This window comes from Chrysemys picta, chromosome 1 (genome assembly GCF_011386835.1).
Source record: "Chrysemys picta bellii isolate R12L10 chromosome 1, ASM1138683v2, whole genome shotgun sequence".
Classification (NCBI taxonomy): domain Eukaryota; kingdom Metazoa; phylum Chordata; order Testudines; family Emydidae; genus Chrysemys; species Chrysemys picta.
The window spans coordinates 157,337,542-157,358,694 of record NC_088791.1 but is presented as its reverse complement, the minus strand read 5'-3'; the positions used below and the strand labels follow the sequence as shown (position 1 = coordinate 157,358,694).

The 21,153-nt window shown below is 43.6% G+C and overlaps 2 protein-coding genes across 7 annotated transcripts in view; one reads left to right on the top strand and one right to left on the bottom strand.

Annotated features, from left to right (window-relative positions):
- Positions 1–10,087, bottom strand: part of TBC1D23 (TBC1 domain family member 23) — a 50,662-nt gene extending 40,575 nt beyond the window's left edge. The window contains exons 1-2 of one of the 4 annotated variants that reach the window (XM_065587632.1): positions 9,932–9,968; positions 1,508–1,572 (exon numbers count right to left, since the gene is read on the bottom strand). Coding sequence is in view for 2 of the 4 variants with exons in the window: in XM_005283537.5 (XP_005283594.1) it covers positions 9,932–9,966 (35 nt within the window). In the remaining 2 variants the exon portion in view is untranslated. Of the gene's footprint in view, positions 1–1,507; positions 1,573–9,931 lie in introns of all 4 variants that reach the window. The other 3 variants (XM_005283537.5, XM_005283539.5, XM_065587628.1) reach the window with 3 other exon arrangements.
- A 5,850-nt stretch (positions 10,088–15,937) lies between these two features.
- Positions 15,938–21,153, top strand: part of CMSS1 (cms1 ribosomal small subunit homolog) — a 363,702-nt gene continuing 358,486 nt past the window's right edge. For 2 of the 3 annotated variants that reach the window (XM_065587686.1, XM_065587674.1), the window contains exon 1: positions 15,941–16,249. Coding sequence is in view for 1 of the 3 variants with exons in the window: in XM_024100596.3 (XP_023956364.2) it covers positions 16,174–16,249 (76 nt within the window). In the remaining 2 variants the exon portion in view is untranslated. Of the gene's footprint in view, positions 16,250–21,153 lie in introns of all 3 variants that reach the window. The other variant, XM_024100596.3, reaches the window with a different exon arrangement.

The window sequence follows — 21,153 nt, the reverse complement described above, 5'->3', positions numbered from 1 at the left end:
TAGCAAACCTGAATTCATTTGAGTGGTGAACAAATCCTTTCTGTGTCTTAAGACTTCAGAAAGCCTGATCCATATAGAACACGAGATAAAATAAAAACACAACTAAAAAATTTAGTGAGGGCTGTGTTTTGCGGTTCTCAAGTATTTATAAAATGGCCACAATAGCCCCTTGATTTCTTTTTCATATGCTTCCCCTTGTGCAATCTGTTATTAGCACAATAATGTAACCTGTACCTAGTTGAAATTAATGTTCTGTTCAGAAGTCCAGTTTGACAGGTGGCAACCACAGGGTCAAACTCCATTTGACAAACACCAGACATTGCACACAGCACAGCACTACCCAGTGAATATTATCAGCACAATATGCTCTACGGTTTTAATGCCTGCAATTTAGGCATATAACCCAGCAAGGCAAAATAAATTAGCATTCCTTAACACATAGGACAAACATGGTTGAGTGGTGTCCACATACTGACACACAGTTGGGCAAAAATATGCAAACCTGTTTGTTCAGACACCCCTAAATTGTCTAATTATATTTGTACCAGTGCATTCTGGAAAATGTGGGCAACGAACCCATTCTTCCATAGAAGAAGATAAAGCACCTGGAGGACATACACACAGATCAGAACCAGCAGCATCTGGGCAATGCACTGTGGGATATCCAGGTGCACAAAGGAGTGAGCGGAAGGAGAAGCCACCAATCCTGTTAAGCAGGCACAATTAGGAGGTCCCATGGTATTGTAAAACTCTGAACTCAGTGTGTCAAACCGATTAGAGAGAGAGACAATCAAGTGCCAGATTAGGCCTATAGCATGGGTAAAATATGGTTAGCGGCTACAGTTTACTATCCAAGTATTAACCATGTGTGTGGAAACAAACCATGGTTACCACCAGCTATATAATTAACTGGTTAAAAGTCATAGTGTAGCTAGAGCCTCAGACTGTAATATATAAACCACGTTTCAACATGTTTTGGAGAGAATGTAATTAAAGACGAACATACCTATGGAATAACTATTCCGGAAATAATTAAGCAGACTAATTACAAACACACCTGGAAGAGAATTTCTAATGGACCCACTAGTTTTAATTCTGCAGCTACCAATAGCTGGTATTTACAGATTAAAGAGCTGTGTATTTGTACTTATATCAAAACTGGCTTTTGCCATAACGTAAATGGAAACAATCACACGGGGGGAAAATACTCAACCGTATAATACCAGCTTAAAACAGTCAGTCATTCCCCAGAAATTCTATCATCAGTACTTTGTGCCCTGTGGAGCAAAAAAGAGGGATGGCACTGGTCTACTGCCTGACCTTGAAGGGTACTGAACGGATAGCATGGTTTGTCACTACACAGGTGTTATCACCTTACATAGATGGACTGCAACACAGAAGTTGTTTATATTAATCTGCTGTGGCTATGACAATCAGACATTCTTTTCCTCTATCACACCTACAAAGACTGTTCAGAATGGTGGGTGATGTAATCAACTGAGTTTACCATGGCTTGGTAAGAGAGCAGAGTCTCAATTGCTAATGGGAGCTTTCCGTTTTGTTTTGATTTTCCTACAAATAAAAAAAAAACAGATTCAGACTGATTTTAATGTTACTTATGAAAGTGATATTACAGCAAGAAACTACAAGAGCAAGCTGCAAATGAGCTGGGCTCCTGTCCTTCATATGACTGGTGAAGGCCTGCACAAAAGTCAGTCCATTACAAACTACATTTATTATACCTCCTTTGGGAAGAATATAGCAGCTCATCTCTCGAATAAGGCAAGCTGCTAAGAGCCCTTAATAGCTTTGGTTTACATTCTGTGCTGGCTTCTCTGCTTTTATCTGGGTACAATTCAAAGTTTTGGTTACAGTCTATAAAGTCCTGATTAGTGGCTGGACCATTTATCTGACAATCCAATTCTCTTTCAGAAGGCATACCATTGCTGATGCCTGGAATTAGCCTCTTTACAGCTAACAGCAGGTCTCTCTTAACAGAGGGCCCTTGCCTCTGAAATACACTCCCCCATCAGTCTATTACAGGGGTAGGCAACCTATGGCATGTGTGCCAACGGCGGCAAGCGAGCTTATTTTCAGTGGCACTCACACTGCCTGGGTCCTGGCCACCAGTCCATGGGGCTCTACATCTTCATTTAAAATTAAATTAAACTTCTTAAACATTTTAAAAAACCTTATTTACTTTACATGCAACAATAGTTTAGTTATATATTATAGACTTATAGAAAGAGACCTTCTAAAAATGTTAAAATGTATTACTGGCACGTGAAACCTTAAATTAGAGTGAATAAATGAAGACTCGGCACACCACTTCGGAAAGGTTGCTGGCCCCTGGTCTATTAGAACCCAAGTTCAGCAAACTTCAGGATATACAGCAAGACTTGCTTGACCAAGGCTTTTAAAACTTGGGGAGGAGGTTGGGATGAAGAGATGTCGGTCTCCTGTTGGGCCTTTTATGTTTAAAGACTTGTACTTTTTATATAATGTTTATATATGTAAGGAAACAAAGTGCTTGATAATGACCACCAATAAATATTACTAAATGAATAATTACATAAGCAGAATTTTCCTACTCACCAGTACTACCTTGGATGGATTTGGGAAGCACAATTACAGATGCTGCTTTTCACGAGATACAGTACATAAGTCATTACTTTGCAGTACAGTTTCTTTTCCAGAACTTTTCCAATTAGAATAAACAAATGAAGCTGAGGTTTTACCTTTAATCTCTAAAACCCACCAGAAACTAGTCTGAAACTTCCTCAAAATTTCTAGTGCGATTTGAATTTAATGTTCATAAACACTCACTTTTACTAAGGATCTATTTTAGCAAGTGCCATGGGTAGCTGATTGGTTACTTAAGGCAGGTTTCACGGTAGTGACATTTCATCACGTCTATGGTTGAAAATTATTTTCTTAGCAAATTAGTTATGCAAATAAATTTTGCATGTGTAAGTTTGTAAATATTATAACAATACATCGAAAGTATCTAGTAATCGTATGGTTTACTGAATTAGTTTGTAATGCTGAATATAAACCACTCAGGAAAGTTTGACCAAACAGCACGCTACTTCTGATAAACAAGGTGGTTTTTTTGGTCATCATAAATAAAACTAAGCTAAAAGTCTAAACAAAAGGAATCCCCATGCTCCTCGCAATACAAATGATTTTATATCTATATCTATATATAGAGAGCGCGCACACACTTTTTCTTGGCCTTTTATATGAGATCAAGCATAAAATCAATATGATCTCTAACTGAATGCATCTGGGACTATATCTTACCCTTGTAGTGGGATAAATTCAAGCATCTAGTAGGCATTTTCCATCTCTAACTACAGTACCTCTGATCCCAACTCCTGTTAGTCTTTATGGAAGTTCACATAAATTACTGAGTGTGTTGAGTTCCTGGAAAGTTCTTATTAGAAAGACAGTCATCTAATAAGACCACAATTAAAATGTAAAAGCCAAATTAAAATATTTCATTCTTAACCCTTCAATTTCAATGGGGTGCATAGAGTTAAGATGAGCACTTTCAAATAACGTTGATAGGACCTGCATGATAAAACCAGACCTAATATTTCTGTTAGGTTTGCAGTCAGCTCCTTCCACACCTGTGAAGAAGCTCCAGAACCTTGGCATACACATGACAAGGCTGCCAAATCAGACCGGAAGCTGTTGTGAGGTAAACAAGCAAGAAAGAGAGACAGCAGAAAAATATTTCTGGAATCAGATCACAGACAGAGGAGAGGCTGAACAGAGAGGCAAAACTACTGATGAACTATTACTTTCACATATCTGGCAGTCCAGCGATCCTTTATGCAGCTGCACAGCTATCGTAGATCAAAGACCATCACTGGGACGATGCTTTGAAAATGTACCCCTTACATTTTTTGTTCTGAGAAAGACACTTCGATATCTTGCAATAAGAAATTACAATGTTGCTTTTCTCCCCTATTTAACTTAAATCCATGTGGCATCCACAGGCTAACCCAAAATTAGATTATTTTATCTATTCTTGTTTATAGTCAGTGATACATACCCTTCTGATAAACCATCACACTCATTCATTAGTCTGTACAAACCTTAAAAACAATTATCTCCACCCAGATTGCTACACTGCTTAGCCATATGCTGTTCATAGATCTGTTTGTGCTACTGTACTTGAAAAGATGCTCTCATTACTTGTATCTACCCTCCTTAGACAACAGCCTAGCATCAAAGCCATTCATTATTTGCTTTAATATACTGCCCATCTTCACGGTAGCAAGTGGTACTGTAAGCATGTATTTGTTAGGTATGGATCTACATACATGCTCCCTGTACTTCCGGGGACAAAAACAAGGCTGCCATCAGTACAGCCTGTCACACACCCATCCCATTTATGCACACACCTAGCACCTACTGCCTTATTGGTCACTTTTAATTTAACCTTAAAGCAATTAATAATAATAAAAAAAATAAGTTGAGAAATGTAACAAGTCTAAACAGGACCTGAATTTTGAGTCCCTACCAATGTTTCATCTGCTGGCACCCTGGCATTGTCTCCTGCCCCTTTAAAATGCCTTACATCTTGGGATTATCAGGAACATGGGCAGAAAAAGGAGAAAGCAGGAACATATATGGCATTGATGTTATCGCAGGAGATATGGGGAATATATGTGGAGATCCATGCTAGCACAAGCAGGGCTGCGAGCAGAGATCTATTAGGAAAATAGTACTCTCTCACTCAGAACAGAAAACAGATACAGTTCAAATTTACTTTCACCAAAGAAGTTCTTTTGTGGAGTCCTATGAAGACATGTACAGAACCAGATAACCACCTTGTGCGTCTCTGGCTCTTTTATTTCAGTCTCATCACACTACTTCAAATTAAGGAGGAAAAGTTAAACCAGCAACGCTGAATTTATGAAATGTTGTAGGTTCATAACCATGTTTGCATCATATCACTATAGTTTTAAATGTAATCCTGATGTAAGGGAAACTAAATAGGATGTATTTTATCTCCTTCTCAACTGATGTTTCAAACTTATAAATTACACTTAATTTTTCAGTGAGGAAAAATGTGTGTATGCGCAAGTAGGGACATAACAAAAATATGCTAAAAAAAGGGACACAAACTATTTGTTTCATTTAAGTGTTTCCACCCATTGTCTATTTCACAATGCATTTAGGGTTAGATGTCGATAACTATTCTAGCCTCAAACAAAAGTAATGATATTGCTGAATTCGCACATCATGTTTACCCAAAAGTGGCAAATTGGCTACAATGACTTATTTTGCAACCATGTATTAAATAAATACTTCCTACTAAAAAAAAAGTCAAAACAAATAAAACTACCATGAAGTGGATCATAACAATGTAGCACATTGTTTCAAAGTATATCCCCATATCAAAACAAAAACTTCTGGTTATTATCTGTTGACTATACACTCTAATCATCACCCTAAAATTTACAATTTATTTCTTTTGAAGTCAGAAAATAATTTTATCGTTTTCCTCGATTTATGAGCTAAAATAGAGTTCTCTTACCCAACATGCCTCAAATTTTCACAAATCTGTTCTTCAAGAAATAAAGGAAGAACTGTGGATTCCAATAGGTATTTACAATTAACCACTAAAGAGAAAAATAAACTGACTATTACACCACAGAAGACTGTAGGTTTCCTACAGAATTTCTTTAGTAAATAGGTTTAAGGTACTTTTTCTACTCTGTTCTCCTCTGACAAAAGTGTAATTTTCCTTGTCCTTGGATCCAAATGACTGGTTCACTAAGTTTCTCTGTATCTGTAGAAATCATGTATTTTGTCCTTAAACTTCTCTGGAACTAGTGAGACAAAATGACAACCTCCTCCCAGCGTCTCTCTCTACAACATGTTGATATTTTTAAAGCATACTATCTGGTGACATGCTTTTCTTTAAATAAAAATGAAGAAAAATCACCTATCAAGCATTCAATCTGGGATCTTCAGGATCTACAACTTTTTGCTGGCTTTTAACCGATCCAGATCATTTGTCCAAAGGGCCACGCCTCATCATTGATCTATATTCACAAACCTGCACGTTTTGTGAAAGGATTAAGGGTAGGTATGTGTCATTAAATGTTTATAGATCCTACAAATTCAGGATATTATCACAAGCTCTGATCCTGTAATCAGATCTGTATAGGTGAATCCTTGCATCAACAGGGAGCCTCTGACTCCAGTGGAGTTCTACCCATGGGATCTGAATCCAGGACCACGGCCTAGAGGATAGTTGGGATGAAGAGGAAAACAAAATGGTGTCTACACCTTGATATGAATGTTTCAGCCAGCAATGCCAAATACAGTGTTATGCTCTCAAATCTTACATTAACATGGAATTTTACATCAAAAAATATCCCAAATTTCTTTGCATACTATCCAGAGACAACACTTCATTCACCCCTTAAATTACAACTACCTCTTGAGCAAAGCAGGTACTTAACAGCACATTGAAACATTATATACAAAACACAATAAATTAAATAAAAAAGCAGATGGAATTTAGTGGGGACGGGCAAAAGGGTAATTACATAGATTGAAATTTGGGCCAGACCATTAATTCTCCAAAAGATACATTGTTAGCAACACAGTGACAGTTGACATCATAATGTAGTTTTTGATTCTGAAAGAAAAATCTTACCTAGTGCATCATCCCCACAACTCCCTACGATGCCAAAGTTTTCACTGGGAAGCTCTCCCATTCAAATAATACCATCCCTGTTTAGTTTATTCCAATTACACCTCTACCTCGATATAACGCTGTCCTCGGAAGCCAAAAAAATCTTACTGCGTTATAGGTGAAACAACGTTATATCGAACTTTCTTTGATCCACCGATGTGCGCAGCCCCCCCCCCCCCCCCCCCCGAGCGATGCTTTCCCGCGTTATATCAGAATTTGTGTTATATCAGGGTAGAGGTGTAGATCTGAATGTTACTATTCAGCATGGTATAAATACAGGCCACACATGCTAAAATCTTCATATTTTTGCAGTGAAACTGTATGGAATCAGCATTGCTCATGCAGAACTCACTATTTAGTTTTTTAAAAAGCATTTTAGCAATGTTTTGAGATCCTGAAGGTTGCTTGTACTCTCAGCAATTAATATTGGAACTGGTAGGACTGGAGTATATTTTCAAAGATTCTTTAACATGATTCAGATTTCATCTCAAGGATTATGCTTCAATGTTCCAAGACTCAACAGTTTTACAAGTGGGTGCTCTAGTGCAGGGGTTCTCAACCTTTTTCTTTCTGAGCCTCTACCCCCAACATGCTATAAAAACTCCACAGCCCACCTGTGCCACAACAACTGTTTTTCTGCATATAAAAGCCAGGACTGGCATTAGGGGGTAGCAAGCAGGGCAATTGCCCGGGTCCCCACACCACAGGGGGCCCTGCAAAGCTAAGTTGCTAAGGCTTTGGCTTCATAAGAACGGCCATACTGGGTCAGACCAAAGGTCCATCTAGCCCAGTATCCTGTCTTCTGACAGTGGCCAATGCCAGGTGCCCTAGAGGGAATGAACAGAACAGGTAATCACCAAGTGATCCATTCCCTGTCACCCATTCCCAGCTTCTGACAAACAGAGGCTAGGGACAGCATCCCCGTCCATCTTGGCTAAAAGCTATTGATGGACCTTCAACTGCAGGTGGCAGGGCTTGGGGCCCCGGGCTTCAACCCCAAGCTGTGGCGGTTTGGCTTTCTGCCTGGGCCCCAGCAAGTCTAATGTCAGCCCTGCTTGGCAGACCCCTGAAACAGTTGAGAACGACTGCTTTAGTGCATAATTATATATCCTTATGAGTAGATCTTTATTTAGAATTGCCAACACTTAGCATTTATACAGAGCTTTACCTGTACAATGTACTTCATAAATCTGGACCAGAGCTCAAAGAGCCTTTTTTAACTTTTTTAACTTTTCTGTAACCAGAAGAATGCAGTCATTTACAATTGCAAATGAATAAAACTCAGTAGTTAGAGGAATGATTTAATCCCTCCAGAGCCATACATGCAGGACTTGTATGGTCATAGTACAGAGACAGCAATTGGTGTCAGCACATGTCTATACTACAAATGGCACAGCTGCAGCAGCACAGACACTTCCTACAGCAATGGCAGGGTTTTTTCTGTCAGTGTAGTAAATCCACCCCCATGGGAAGTGGAGCTTCCATTCACTTGAGGTGGGCAAACTACGGCCCGCGGGCCGGATCTGGATTGCCACCCCCGTGGTGCCGCAGGGCTAAGGTAGGCTCCCTGCCTGCCCTGGCCCCGCATTGCTCCCAGAAGTAGCTAGCACCACGTCCCTGTGGCCCCGGGGGGAAAGAGGGGAGGTAGAGGGCTCTGCACACTGCCCTCGCCTGTGGGTACCTCCCCTGAAGCTCCCATTGGCTGCGGTTCCCTGCTGTGCGCTACTGACACCCTGGAGCCGTTCAAGGTAAGCGGCGCTGGGCCGGAGCCCACACCCCGAACCCCTCCTGAACCCCGCACCCCAACCCCCTGCCCTGAGCCCCCTGCCCTGAGCCCCCTGCCACACCCTTCTTTCACCCCAACCCTCTGCCGCACCACTCCTGCACCCCAACCCCCTGCCCTGAGCCCCCTACTGCACCCCTCCAGCACCTCAACCCCCTGCCCTGAGCCCCCAACCCCCTACCATGAGCCCTCTGCCACACTCCGCACCCCTCCCTGTATCCCAAACCCCTGCCCCTCATACACCCCACACCCCTCCTGCACCCCAACCCTTTCCCCTGAGTTCCTTCCTGCACACCGCACCCCCTCACACACTCCCAGCACTCCCTCCCGCACCCCAACCCCTCTGCCCCAGCCCTACATTCAAGGCCTTGCATGCAATTTCCCCACCCAGATGTGGCACTCAGGCCAAAAAGTTTGCCCACCCCTGACCTAGCTACATCTACAGTGGGAGTCAGGTTGTTCATGTTTTAGATGTAGACCAGGCCTTAGTTACACCAACATTCACATCAAATACAGTTCCTTTACATTAGGACTAGACTGATCAATAGAAAGCATACCTAGTACTGTACTAAATGTAGACTCTACATACACAGACAGTAAGACAAGTGGGCCAAAACAGGTGATTGGGAATTGGAAGATCACAAAGAGTGGGGCAACTGCACAGGTGGCTGCACACAAGGGAACCAAAGGAAGTTTGTAGGTGTGTATGTGGATGGGGCAAAGAGCAAGGAGGCAGCAGAGAAGAAAGGTCACATACAGGAGAGAGATACAAGGAGAGGAATAAAAAGGAAGGGAAATAGTGCAAGTGTTTAACCTTGGTATTCAAAACCACACGGAGCAAGATTTAGTCTCAAGTGACCATAAGAAGCCAGGTAGGCAGCAAAAATGGCATGTGGACTAGCTAAGGGGCGCACACAGACGAAAATCCCATCACTGAGGCCATTGAAGGAGATTGCCTCTGAAGGCATGGGGGGGGGGTTTCTCTCTCTCTGAGCTTCTCCAGGAGCATGGCACTTTCTAGGGGTAAAGCCCGTTAGATGTGATCTAGCTCGGAGGAGGAAGAAAACGTCTCTGGGAAGAACTCAGTCCAGTTCCCCGCACTAGCCGGGCGCGCAGGAGGAGACTGAACTAAACCAAAGGAAGCGCCGGCGGCTCTGGGCGGGCAAAGGCTTTTCACCGGGCGACACCAGCTCCCGGGAGCCGACCAGACCGGGCGCTGCCGCTGCCCCGGGCCGGCCCAGACAAGAGCCCCTCCCGCGAGGCTGCCCCGGGCCGGCTCCCCCCGTCCCTGCCCAGGGAGGCGCAGCCGGGGGGGCTCCACTGTCCCGCCCAGGGGCAAGTCCCCCCGGGCCGGCTGAGAGCGGAGAAGGGGAGCGGGCCCCGGGCTCGCTCCCGGGCGGGGGAGGGGATGACGGGATCTCGCTCACCAGCTGCTCGGCAGCGCCTCTTCCCCTTCCGCCATAGCTGTTGACGTGCCCTCGCTTTGCCGTAAATCGCGGTTTATTTTCGACCGCCGGAGAAAACATCCGCCTCCCGGCCCGCGGCGCTGTCGTAAAGCCCAAGCTGGCCGTAAAGCGCGGAGATGGCGGCCGGTGACGTGGGTCACTTGGGAGTCGTCGAGCTGCTGCTATTGCTATGGGGTCTGGGGGATGTGACGTGCGCGAGCTTCTTTCAGACCCGCCCCTTTGGAACGCTTTGGAGCGCTGCGCGACTCGGGATGCGGTCTGTTCCAGGCGGGAGGCGTCTGGTGGAGGCCACGTTCCGCCTCAGCTTTAGTGCTGTGTGCGGGCAGCGCGCGCAGGGTCTGCTCCGGGACTGGGGCAGCTCGGTGCAACCATCATTCATAAACATAAATCATAGTAATAGTAAGTGTACAGAGCTGGGAGGGGGTGCATTGGGAAATGCTCTGAAAAACCCTTCCCAAGAACGACAGGTGTGCATGTGTGATGTGGAAGTGTGAAATAAAAGCACAGTAACTGAATGGGTTACTTTGCTTTACTTAAAACCCACAGCAGTTTACAAAGGAGCACCAGCAGAAAAAATCTTCTATTTACGTGTTACAGAGAAACTTCAGGCTTCCCCATAACTTCTTGTAAAGTTGTCACTTACGAACAGGGAGGACAGAGAAGCCTGTGTGCCACTTCCCCAAGAAAGAATCTGGAAGCCTGGGTAGGGGCTGGAAAGGAGTATTCCTCCTGTAGTGAGTGAGGTGGAGGCTGTGTAAAGGAAAATGCTACAAGGGACCACCACTGCACTGAAATACCCCCGATCCTATCATAATTTAATGCAAAGTGACCTATTGCCATTTGATCTGCTGCCTGTGAGGGACAGAGGAGGAATATCCCATCCAGGTTCAGACCTCTTTCTCCACTATTTAAGGGTAAGAGGTATAGGTCACCCATGTTGACTGCCTGAGAGTGGAGGGGATACAGAGACCACTTTCTGATCTCTCCTCTTCCTCTTGGTTGCATATCTAAAGGCCACTCAGCTGTAGGGCAGCAACCAGAAGGAGTGGTGAGGAGCAGTTGAGCTCCAATGCAATGCATTGCCCCCCCCCCCTTTTTTTTTTTTGAAGGAGGAGGAGGGAAGAAATCTTGTTACTTCTCAATACATACAACACCCCTCCCTCCAGGCTGCCAGGTGCTTTCTTCAAGGGAGGGCATAAATCCTCCTCCAGTTTCCCCTACAACACGGACATCTGTGGTCTGGTCTATACTACCCGCCTGAATCGGCGGGTAGAAATCAACCTCTCGGGGATCGATTTATTGCGTCCCGTTGGGACGCGACAATCGATCCCCGAATCGGCGCTCTAACTCCACCAGCGGAGGTGGTAGTAAGCGCCGCCGACAAAAAGCGGCAGAAGTCGATTTTGCCGCCGTCCTCACAACGGGGTAAGTCGGCTGCAATATGTCGAATTCAGCTACGCTATTCACGTAGCTGAATTTGCGTATCTTAAATCGACTCCCCGCTGTAGTGTAGATGTACCCTGTCTCTCTTAAGGAAGTAATTTCTTCCTGGTTCCCAAGGCTGTCAGGTTTTTAGGGGTCAAAGATGCTCCTGACCCCAACTTGTAGGATTTAGTTGGGGATTGGCCCTGCTTTGAGCAGGGGGTTGGACTACATGACCTCCTGAGGTCCCTTCCAACGCTGATATTCTATGATTCTGTACATTTAAGCAGTTGTCTTATCAGGTAGCCTCGACCGCTGAGCTGCTCCTTGGAAGGTATCCATGCTTGCTAGTAGCATGGACCAATTTTTAAGCTAGAGGACCTGTTGTGGGCATTGTCTCTTCCAGTCCTGTTCTTTTACCTTCCCTGCCTCAACCACAGGGCTTCATTGCATGAAAATGATGGAAATAAATTAACTTTAATATTATATTATTGTGCAGCTGTTTGGTGTTAAAATATTTTTGTATCTGTGCTATTTATTTCTTCTTACTGTGTAGACTTTACATTTATTAGGACCGAATAGCCACTTGTTCCCTGCAGCCCCTGCTATTTAATCTCTCCAGGTTACATGTTCTTCTGCTTTGTGGTTTGCTTCTGTGTCATCTGCTTATTTAATCATTTTGAACATATATGAAATATATTAAGTAGTCACACTGATTGAAAGAGATGTTTAGTTTGTTTATATAGTTAGGTTTTGTTAGTTCAGTTAATTGCCTTGATAAACAAGAAGTGGGGGGCTGTTCCAAACATAAGGGAGAAGAAATATGGTAAGAGCCACAAAGCCAAGAGTGTCAAAGGAGCAGTAAAGCAGGAGAATTAGAAAAAGCATGGAGGAATAGAGGGATATGATAGCAGAGATGCAAGTGGGGCCTCAAAAGGTGAAGACTGAGAGCTCAGATTTGATGTTATTACGTGCAAAAAGTCATTTACAGAATTCAGAGGTCAGTGGTGATCATGGAAAGAGCAGAATGGCAGGAGAGAAATAAAAATAAAATAACAAATGAGGAAAAAAACACTGTATAAATAACAGATGTAAACAAATAGTTCCAAAGAAATTCCGCTCCAAAAGATGTAGGAGGACAAAATGGGTCTGAATTTAGGAAGACGACATTTCCCAGGTAAGTTTTACTTAAGTGAAATACTACTTCATTTGTATCTTCTAATGGACTAATTTATTATTTATACTTACTTCTATTAAGTGCCTGTCTCCGGCTATAGTCATTTTTACATAACTCCAATACACAGTGCAGAGATTAAAATTGCAACTTATATAATGAGCTACTCATATTATACAGTAACTCCTCACTTAACGTTGTAGTCATGCTCCTGAAAAATGCAACTTTAAGTGAAATTATGTTAAACTAATCCAATTTTCCCATAAGATTTAATGTAAATGCGGGGGGATAGATTCCAAGGAAATTTTGGGGGGGCAGACAAAAGGCATTATATACTGTACTGTGGTGGGGAGGTGCCCCAGCTTACCCCTGGGGCTCAGGGCTGGGGGTGCAGGGTCTGGGAGGGAGTTAGGGTGCGGGAGGGTGCTCAGGGTGGGGGTACAGGAGGAGGCTCAGGGCTGGGGCAGGCAGGAGGTGCAGAGCACTTACTTGGGGCAGCTCCTGTTTGATGCAGGGGGTGTGCAGGTGGCTCTGCGCAGCATGGCACCGCCCCCATGGCCGCGATTCTGGGAGCTGCCCCCCCCCCCGGGGCTCTGGCCCTGGCGTGCAGCTCTAAAGCCCCTTTCGGAATGCGGCCCTGCGAGCACGGGCCGGAGGACTCAGGAGGAACAGAGGCAGCCGCGCTGCCAGCGGCTGGAGAGAAGTGGCGCTTTCCCCTTCAAAGCGCTGCTTCTCTCCGTCCGGCTTTGAAGGGGAAAGCGCCGCTTCTTTCCGGCTGCTGGCTGCGCGGCTACCCCTGCTCCTCCTGAGTCCTCCGGCCCGTGCTCGCAGGGCCGCATTCCGAAAGGGGCTTTAGAGCTGCAGGCCAGGGCCCTGGGGCCCCCTTAGCCCAGTGCCCTGCAGCCCCTAAAGGCCCTGCTTTCCGGGTGGCCCTGCCTGCTGGGGGGGGGGGGAGGAGGGGGCAGCTTCCCCGCTCCCTCCCTCCCTCCCAGAAAGTCCTAATCGCCACCAAACAGCTGTTTGGCGGCGTGGGAAGCGCTGGGAGGGAGGGAGGAAGGGACGGGGAGGAGGCGGAGAAGAGGAACTTGTGCAATGCTCCCTTGTAAAGTCAGCCAAACAACGTTATAAGGGAGCATTGCACAACTTTAAATGAGTATGTTCCCTAATGGAGCAGCGATGTAACTTTGAAACAACGTTAAGTGGGAGTACGTTAAGTGAGGAGCTACTGTATCATAATAATACTTGCCCTCCATAATAATAATTAATAATTATTAAGCCTACATGTAACTCCCCTGTAGCCTTGAAATGCACACACTCTCTCTCCTCTCCCCAGAAAGAGTTTGGTAGCAGGCCCTGAGTGTTAACAAACGGGGTTAGATTAATTTCTATGGAGCAATAGTGCCATCCCATGATTATTTAAGGTTACTACACATGTATATTTTTTCACACTATTGCCTTAGGCCCCCTGGGGGGCATGAGCACGTTTCAGGGGATTCATCAAACAAAGCTGGCATTAGACTTGCTGAGCCCCAAGGCAGAAAGCTGAAGCCCCATCACCTGGGGCTGAAGCCTGAGTAACAGCTTCATGGGGGCCCCAGGCAATTGCCCTGCTTGCTACCCCCTAACGCCAGCCGTGTCTTTTATATGAGAATAAACAGTTTTTGTGGCACAGGTGGGCCATGGAGTTTTTACAGCATGTGTGTGGTGTGTGTGTGGGGGGGTGTCTCATAAAGAAAAAGGTTGAGATCCATGTATATAAATCTATTATAGATCAGATGATAAATGTGTGGCTTCTTTTTACAGCATATTCATTTGTTGCATCTGATCATTGTATTTATCTGCACTTTTGTTATTTGTGTACTTTAATTGCTTTTGCAAACAGTAGACTATACATATAATATTATTTAAAATGAAGACTCTGCTTATAAACATTGTGCTTCACTCAGACTAAGTGAACGATGTTTCCTTGAGTTTATTAGCATGATCTTTGGCCACAATCCTGAAAACACACACATACTTAACTTTACTACTGTGAATAGTTCCATTGATATCAACAACACTACTCACAGTAGTAAAGTTAAGCCCATACATAAGTGTTTGCTGGACCAGGTCTTTAATTCTCATTAATATGTTAATTAATATCTGTTACTAATATTTCACTGCCTTCAAGTAGAATTGTTAAATCTTAAGACTGAGACCACGTTTCCTTTACTAGCAATGGGGCTTTGAATTGATTCCAGAGATTGTAAATACATTGCAAGATTATGCTGTTCTGTACACTTCCAAGGATATTTGAAGATTTACACTCAAATAAAGGACCAAATAGTATTACATATCATGAGAGAAGACAATAGTTTCAAAGCAATTGCTACTGAATTAGTTATTGCATAAATATGATTTTTATCTTTATAAGAAGTATTTATTACATACAAATATATGTATTGCAAGATAAATAAAATAAAATAAGATATTGTGTAAATGTAAATGTCTCAAAATACTTTTCATAGCCAGTTACATTGTATGGCCTTGATATTGCACATTTTTAGGAAATTGCATAACTTCATTTAGTTGGTTGAGTAGTCCCATTGACTTCAGTGGAACTACAGTTGTGACTAAAATTACACAATGACAGGTTTCAGAGTAGCAGCCGAAGTGTTTGCAGGATCATTGTTCTATATGTGAAGGGGTGAAAAAGTTACAGGGTTACAATATATTTTCACATATTTATAGTCCTCTCTCAGGCAAGAGGTTATGAAGCATCACAATAAAGAAAGTAGGTATCTCCATGCCCAGGGCCAAACAAGACACGGGCAGTTTGACTTAGAACTAAACCAGTCATGATGTTTATTTATCTGCAGCTCCTTTCTCCCCCTTGCAATCTTTGATTAACTTGATTGCAGTGCTTGAAAATTGAACACCTATTTTTTCTTACTACTTACTAATAAAAAGTTGTAAAATATGTATGGTGAACTAAGGATAGTAAATAATTTCAATATTACATGATGTAAAGCATCCTTAAACCTGCCAGACACATGCATATGTGCACAGATATGTAAGTACACTGCAGACACATCATCTATCCATACCACACATACCATTTGTGCCCTACCCCGCCCTTTTAAAATGCCGGTCTTTTTCCCAAGCTGTCCATCCGAAAAAGTTCTCCTTCACTGCTGGGTTTCAAGAGAGTTAAAAGAAATTTCCCTGTTTTTCTCCCCACCAAACGTGTCTAAGTAGAGGGTCTTGTGTCTGCGCTAACTCTGCATGCACATGTGCATATGCACACATCACATCCCCCTGTGTGCACACGGGCGGACAAACACACCATGCAGACACCACACATAGCTGCGCCTGCACCACGTGTGCACAGGACTCCCGTGCACGCCGCGCGTAGACAGCCCGGCTGCTGAGCCCTTTTGCATTACGCGCGCCCTTCGCCGCAAACCCGTCCCGCTGTGCCAGGCTTGGCAGCGAGGGGGAGGGGGCGTGTCTCTGGCGGGAGAGGGCGGTGTCAGCAGCCGGCAGCGGCGTCCCCCGGAGCTGGTGCTGGGTTCCTCCCGGACGGTGTAGGGTAGCGGCGGCGTGGCCTGCGGTGCGGCGGGGACACATGGGGGACGCGCTGGACGAGCCTTGGTGGGCGCCTCAGCCCGGAACACACAGTAGCAGCGACGGCAATAGCCCAGGTATCTGCTCGCCACGTGGGGCGCTTGCTCCTCCCTTTGCTGGTCTCACAGCAGCAGCCCCCTTCACTGGACTCCCCCTTCCCTTTCCTCGTCTCCCTCACCTCCCTTCCTTCCTCACCTTTCTCGCTCACACAGACCCACTCATTTCCTCTCAGCGTGCCCCCTTGCTCCTTCCTTCTCTCCAGCGGCCCTTCCTTCCTCCCATCTCCCCCCCTCTCTCCGCCAGAGCTGGGTGCAAACATTTCAAGTTTGCTTGTAAACAAAGTGTCCAGTCTACATTCCCCTTCCGCGGGAGGAGTTATAAACAGAAAACATTAAACAGAAATAGTCACTGAAATAGACAATTGATATTTAAATAAAGATGGGGGAGAGGAACTGGATGCTTTGAGGTTAGAGTTTAACTGGTCCCTGGCTTTATTAAGCTTATAAAGTGTATTCTCTTCCGATTTGGGACTTCTGGTCTTCTTCTAGGTATTGGCAGGGCTGAGCACTGTACACTGATGATACTTAGGTTTCTAAAAGGCTTTTGAAATGTGGCATTTATAAAACCTTTGGAGGTAAACACGTACAGCAGCTGGTGGGACTGGTCACTGTTTATCACTAGTGTTATGTATCTCATCAGAAGGATAAAGAACAGGAGTACTTGTGGCACCTTAGAGACTAACAAATTTATTAGAGCATAAACTTTCGTGGATTACAGCCCACTTCTTCGGATGCATAGGATAGGAACTGAATTCTCAACTCTTCCCTCAACTACATTATTTGGCTGATGCTCTACAACTGCTTTGCCTGATGATAATTATTATTAATATATAGCTGTTATAGTGCTTTTTCATCAGTAGATCTCAAAGCACTTTAGAAAGGATATCTATTAAGGTATTAGGCTGCTGCCAAACTGTTACAGTTAACATTGATGAGTTGTTTTTTTTTAAATGTAATGTCTACACTGCATAGTAAATCTGGGTCTGCTAAACGAGTGGGCTTGGACCTGCCCCCTAGTGGGACTCATGCATCTTGACAGGTTTGCAGGCCTGAGTCCTAAGAGGTTTCTGGCATGAGCCAGAAGGATTTGTGTGTGAACAGTATGGGGTTTGGTCCTAAACCTGAGTATGAGCCTGGTCTAATTATGGTACAAATATAACTGAATTGGAGGACCTAACTAAAATATGGTTAAATTCTGTCTACGACTGGTTCTCAACCAGATGTACGTGTACCCTTGGGGGTACGCAGAGGTCTTCCAGGGCGTACATCAGCTCATCTAGATATTTGTCTAGTTTTACAAGAGGCTGCATAAAAAGCACTAACAAAGTCAGTACAAACTAAAATTTCATACAGACAATGACTTGTTTATACTGTTCTATATACTATACACTGAAATGCAAGTACAATATTTATATTCCAATTGATTAATTTTATTATAAGGTAAAAATGAGAAAGTAAGCCATTTTTTCAGTGATAGTGTGCTGTAACACTTTTGTATTTTTATATCTGATTTTGTAAGCAAGTAATTTTTAAATGAGATGTAACTTGGGGGTATGCAAGAGAAATCAGACTCTGAAAGGGGTACAGTAGTTTGGAAAGGTTGAGAGCCACTGGTCTACGCTACAAACTTTAACTGTATTGCAACTGGTGATAACTGTGTCGTAATAGGGTCCTCTGAGTTGGTTGTACTGAGGGAACATTAGGGGTTCATAGGTAGGGCTTAGAAATTGAGAGTGTTAAGTGAAATCCTGTGATATGATATCTATATGGTTGGATGGAGTGCTTTGTTTTTGTGAGAGCATCTTGTAATTATTTTATTGTGAAATTTTAGATTTTACAATGATTTATTTTTAAACTTTGAAGGCATACCCGTGGTTCGAGGCACCAGAAAAATACTTCATGAAATCCTCTAGGGACTTCAGTTTTGCTATCTATTTTATGTGGAAGGCGCTTGATACTGTGGTGATGGGCAGAAGTATAAACCCCTAAAAATAGAATACATTTATGTCACAGCCCTGTCCCTGTGTTGGACCCACATGCTGGGTTCATGTGCATTAAGTTCTCCTCTCCTGGGCCTTAGTAGGCTCTTTCTTTGGCCTCTAGGCTCACTGCCTGGGCATTGATTCTCTGTCTGGTACCCTCTTCATAAGTTGGACTGTGTAGCCTAGCTGCCTTAGCCCCAGGACCAGGGCTTCACTTCCCTGTAGATTAAGCACATCCTTTTCAGAGCTCCACTCTCGTGTGTGTCACGGTTACTGGGTTAGCTGCACTGCTAACCTTCTTGGGGTCTCTCTGAGTGCATCCCACAGGCATCAGGCCTTCACCTCTGTTGGAGTGGAATTCCACAACTCACCCACTCTCAGACCCCAGGACCTGGGTTACACCCCTTTGGTAACTAACCATGACCAAGTCAGCAGATCCAACTGCCGATGGACCCTGCCAGCGTTTCCTTTTGGGAGCTGGTGACAGCAGTTGATGAAGTGACTCAAAACAGCCTCTTCAAAACAAAGTTTTGTTCATTCATTTCTCAAAGGCACAAAGTATTTAGACTGAAGTGTAACAACAGTAAAAGGGCTACGTGCAAAGGTGGTGTTTATACTTTTGTAAATTCCCCTCAGCTCAGTTAACTTAATCTCTTGCCGTGAGTATCAGCTTGTCTTGCTCACAGCATCTGTATCTCTGTGTGTCTCAGTCACGCTCTCAATCTTTTCACTGACACATCCTGGCCAGCCTCTCTCAGCTTACCCTCTAAGCTGCCTCCCTTTTCTAGGGTCTTTAGTTTTTTTGCCTCCTTTGATCCCAGGCTTGGGGAGGATGCCCCATTCTAGCCTGGATGGAGCCAACCATTGTTATCTTACCTCCTTTGAAGTTGGGTACATCAGAGCTATCTTGCCTGTGTCATTGTTTTACCTTTCCTGGATTTCTTAACGACCCCCCTTTTCTAGCCTCCTTTGATTCAACTGTATGTATCCAGGAAGTGTTAATGCTAAACTGAACAGGGAAACAGAGTCACATATAATATTTATAAAAATATGATACAGACATTTTCTCATTTTGTCACAGTGAGTACTCCTGTTTACAGTTTAATTGTTCAGGGACACATGGTTGAAGCCAGTAGGACACAGACTTTGCAGAGGGATTTCTTAAATTAGTCACTCTTTATTTGAGACAGCGCAAGAGATATACAGATCCATGTAAAATAAGAAATACCTCTATGCCATTCCCTGCCTGAGCTTACTCACCACTCTTTCGCATTCTTTGGGATTTGGTCATTGTCCTTTCAGGCTTCCAAATCCCCTCTCCTGGGCTTCTCTCCTCCTATACATATTTCTCTTGGTGAGAGAGAGCTGGTCCTTTTCTAACTTCTAGTCTTCTTTTCATGTGAACCTCCTGGTCAGCCTCAAGGTCCCCCTCATGTGATCTGATGCTTGGTTACCACCCACCTGGAGTCCAGATTTGAAAAACTGGTTTATTGAAGCTTTGGCCACACTCTTTGGCATAACCATTGCTCAGCTAGGGTAGGGGCAGGACCTATTCAGTTGTTTGTGGTTCTTAAAGACAGTATCAGTCAGAGGCAGGTACTCGGGCACTACTCCCTCTCTCCTTAACATAAGAAGTGTGATGTACGAATACATGCAAAAGGCAGTCAAACAGCCTAAATATACAGAGTTCATAACATGAAACTGGAATTCATAAGTTGTACATAGATAAGTCCCCCAAATTGTCTTATAAAAATGATGGACCATAAATCTTATTGGAATACATCATAAAAATCTTCTCACAAGAGTGAGGTGTGGTATAAACTGATGTCAACTGGATGATGTTTAAAAAATTGCCAGTTTTGTGCCACTGCGTGGATGGTAATATCCTGAATTATTGGTGCAGGGCCACATATACTTGGATTGCATTACTGGAGTAAAAAGTGTTCCACTCTAATAATACTCTCAGTGCTTTTATCCTGTAAGGCTTTGAATTCCAAGTGCTGAATTTCAGACTGTTTTTCACTTCTGTGTTGTATCTCTCAGTAATAAAATGTTCTGTTAACATTAAAGCTGCCTTGTATCCAGCTCTCTGTGACTTGCTGAATACAGATTATTATTTTTGTTACTACTACTACATGTTCATGTTTGGCAAGGTAAAGTGAGGTGGACTCTTGTTGACTAGACATTTGATGTTGCAAGCGAGCAGCAAAAATGAAACAAAAAACACTTCTGAAATTTAATATGGTGAATTCACAGGCTTGTGAAAAGGGCTGTAAGCACTGACCCGGAGTGCATGCTCTTCCTCTTCCCCATATCAATACATTGTGCTTGTGCCCATTGTTTTTAGCCCTGAGGCTAACTGCTCCATGCTGTGCCAATAGTTATTGCAGAATATTCATCCAAAAATAAAATATGGTTGGTCCAACTGGATGTGTAAGTGTAATGACATAAAATGTGGAGTTCAAGAAGCAGTGTTCTTTTTTTACTGAGAACATTACATGAAAGAGCACTAAAAGATCTGAGTACCTAAGCATCTTTTCCCATCATTTAATCCACATAATATGATGATACTGGCATACAGCCAGCTACAGCAGTTATTTTACAGTCCATTAAAGAATTACTAAAGAATTGAATTTTCAGATAGCATGTTTGAGTATTACTGTGCAAGATGCTATTGGGCACAGAATATAAGCAGCTTTCTAGGTCGTGCAAGTCCTGGAAGGTGGTGGATCTGGGCTCCATGGCAGTCTTACCTAATCCGAGCCCAGTAATGTTAAGTGGTAACAAAAACTTGCAGTGAACGAATTGGCATGTGGTATATAGTTGCATCATCATTCTTAGCTCCATTTATGCTGAATTCTCTATCAATTATCCTCTGGATAGGACTCTGAAGTAAGAATTTTTTGAAACCTGTCAACCATAAACACATAAGTACTTGGT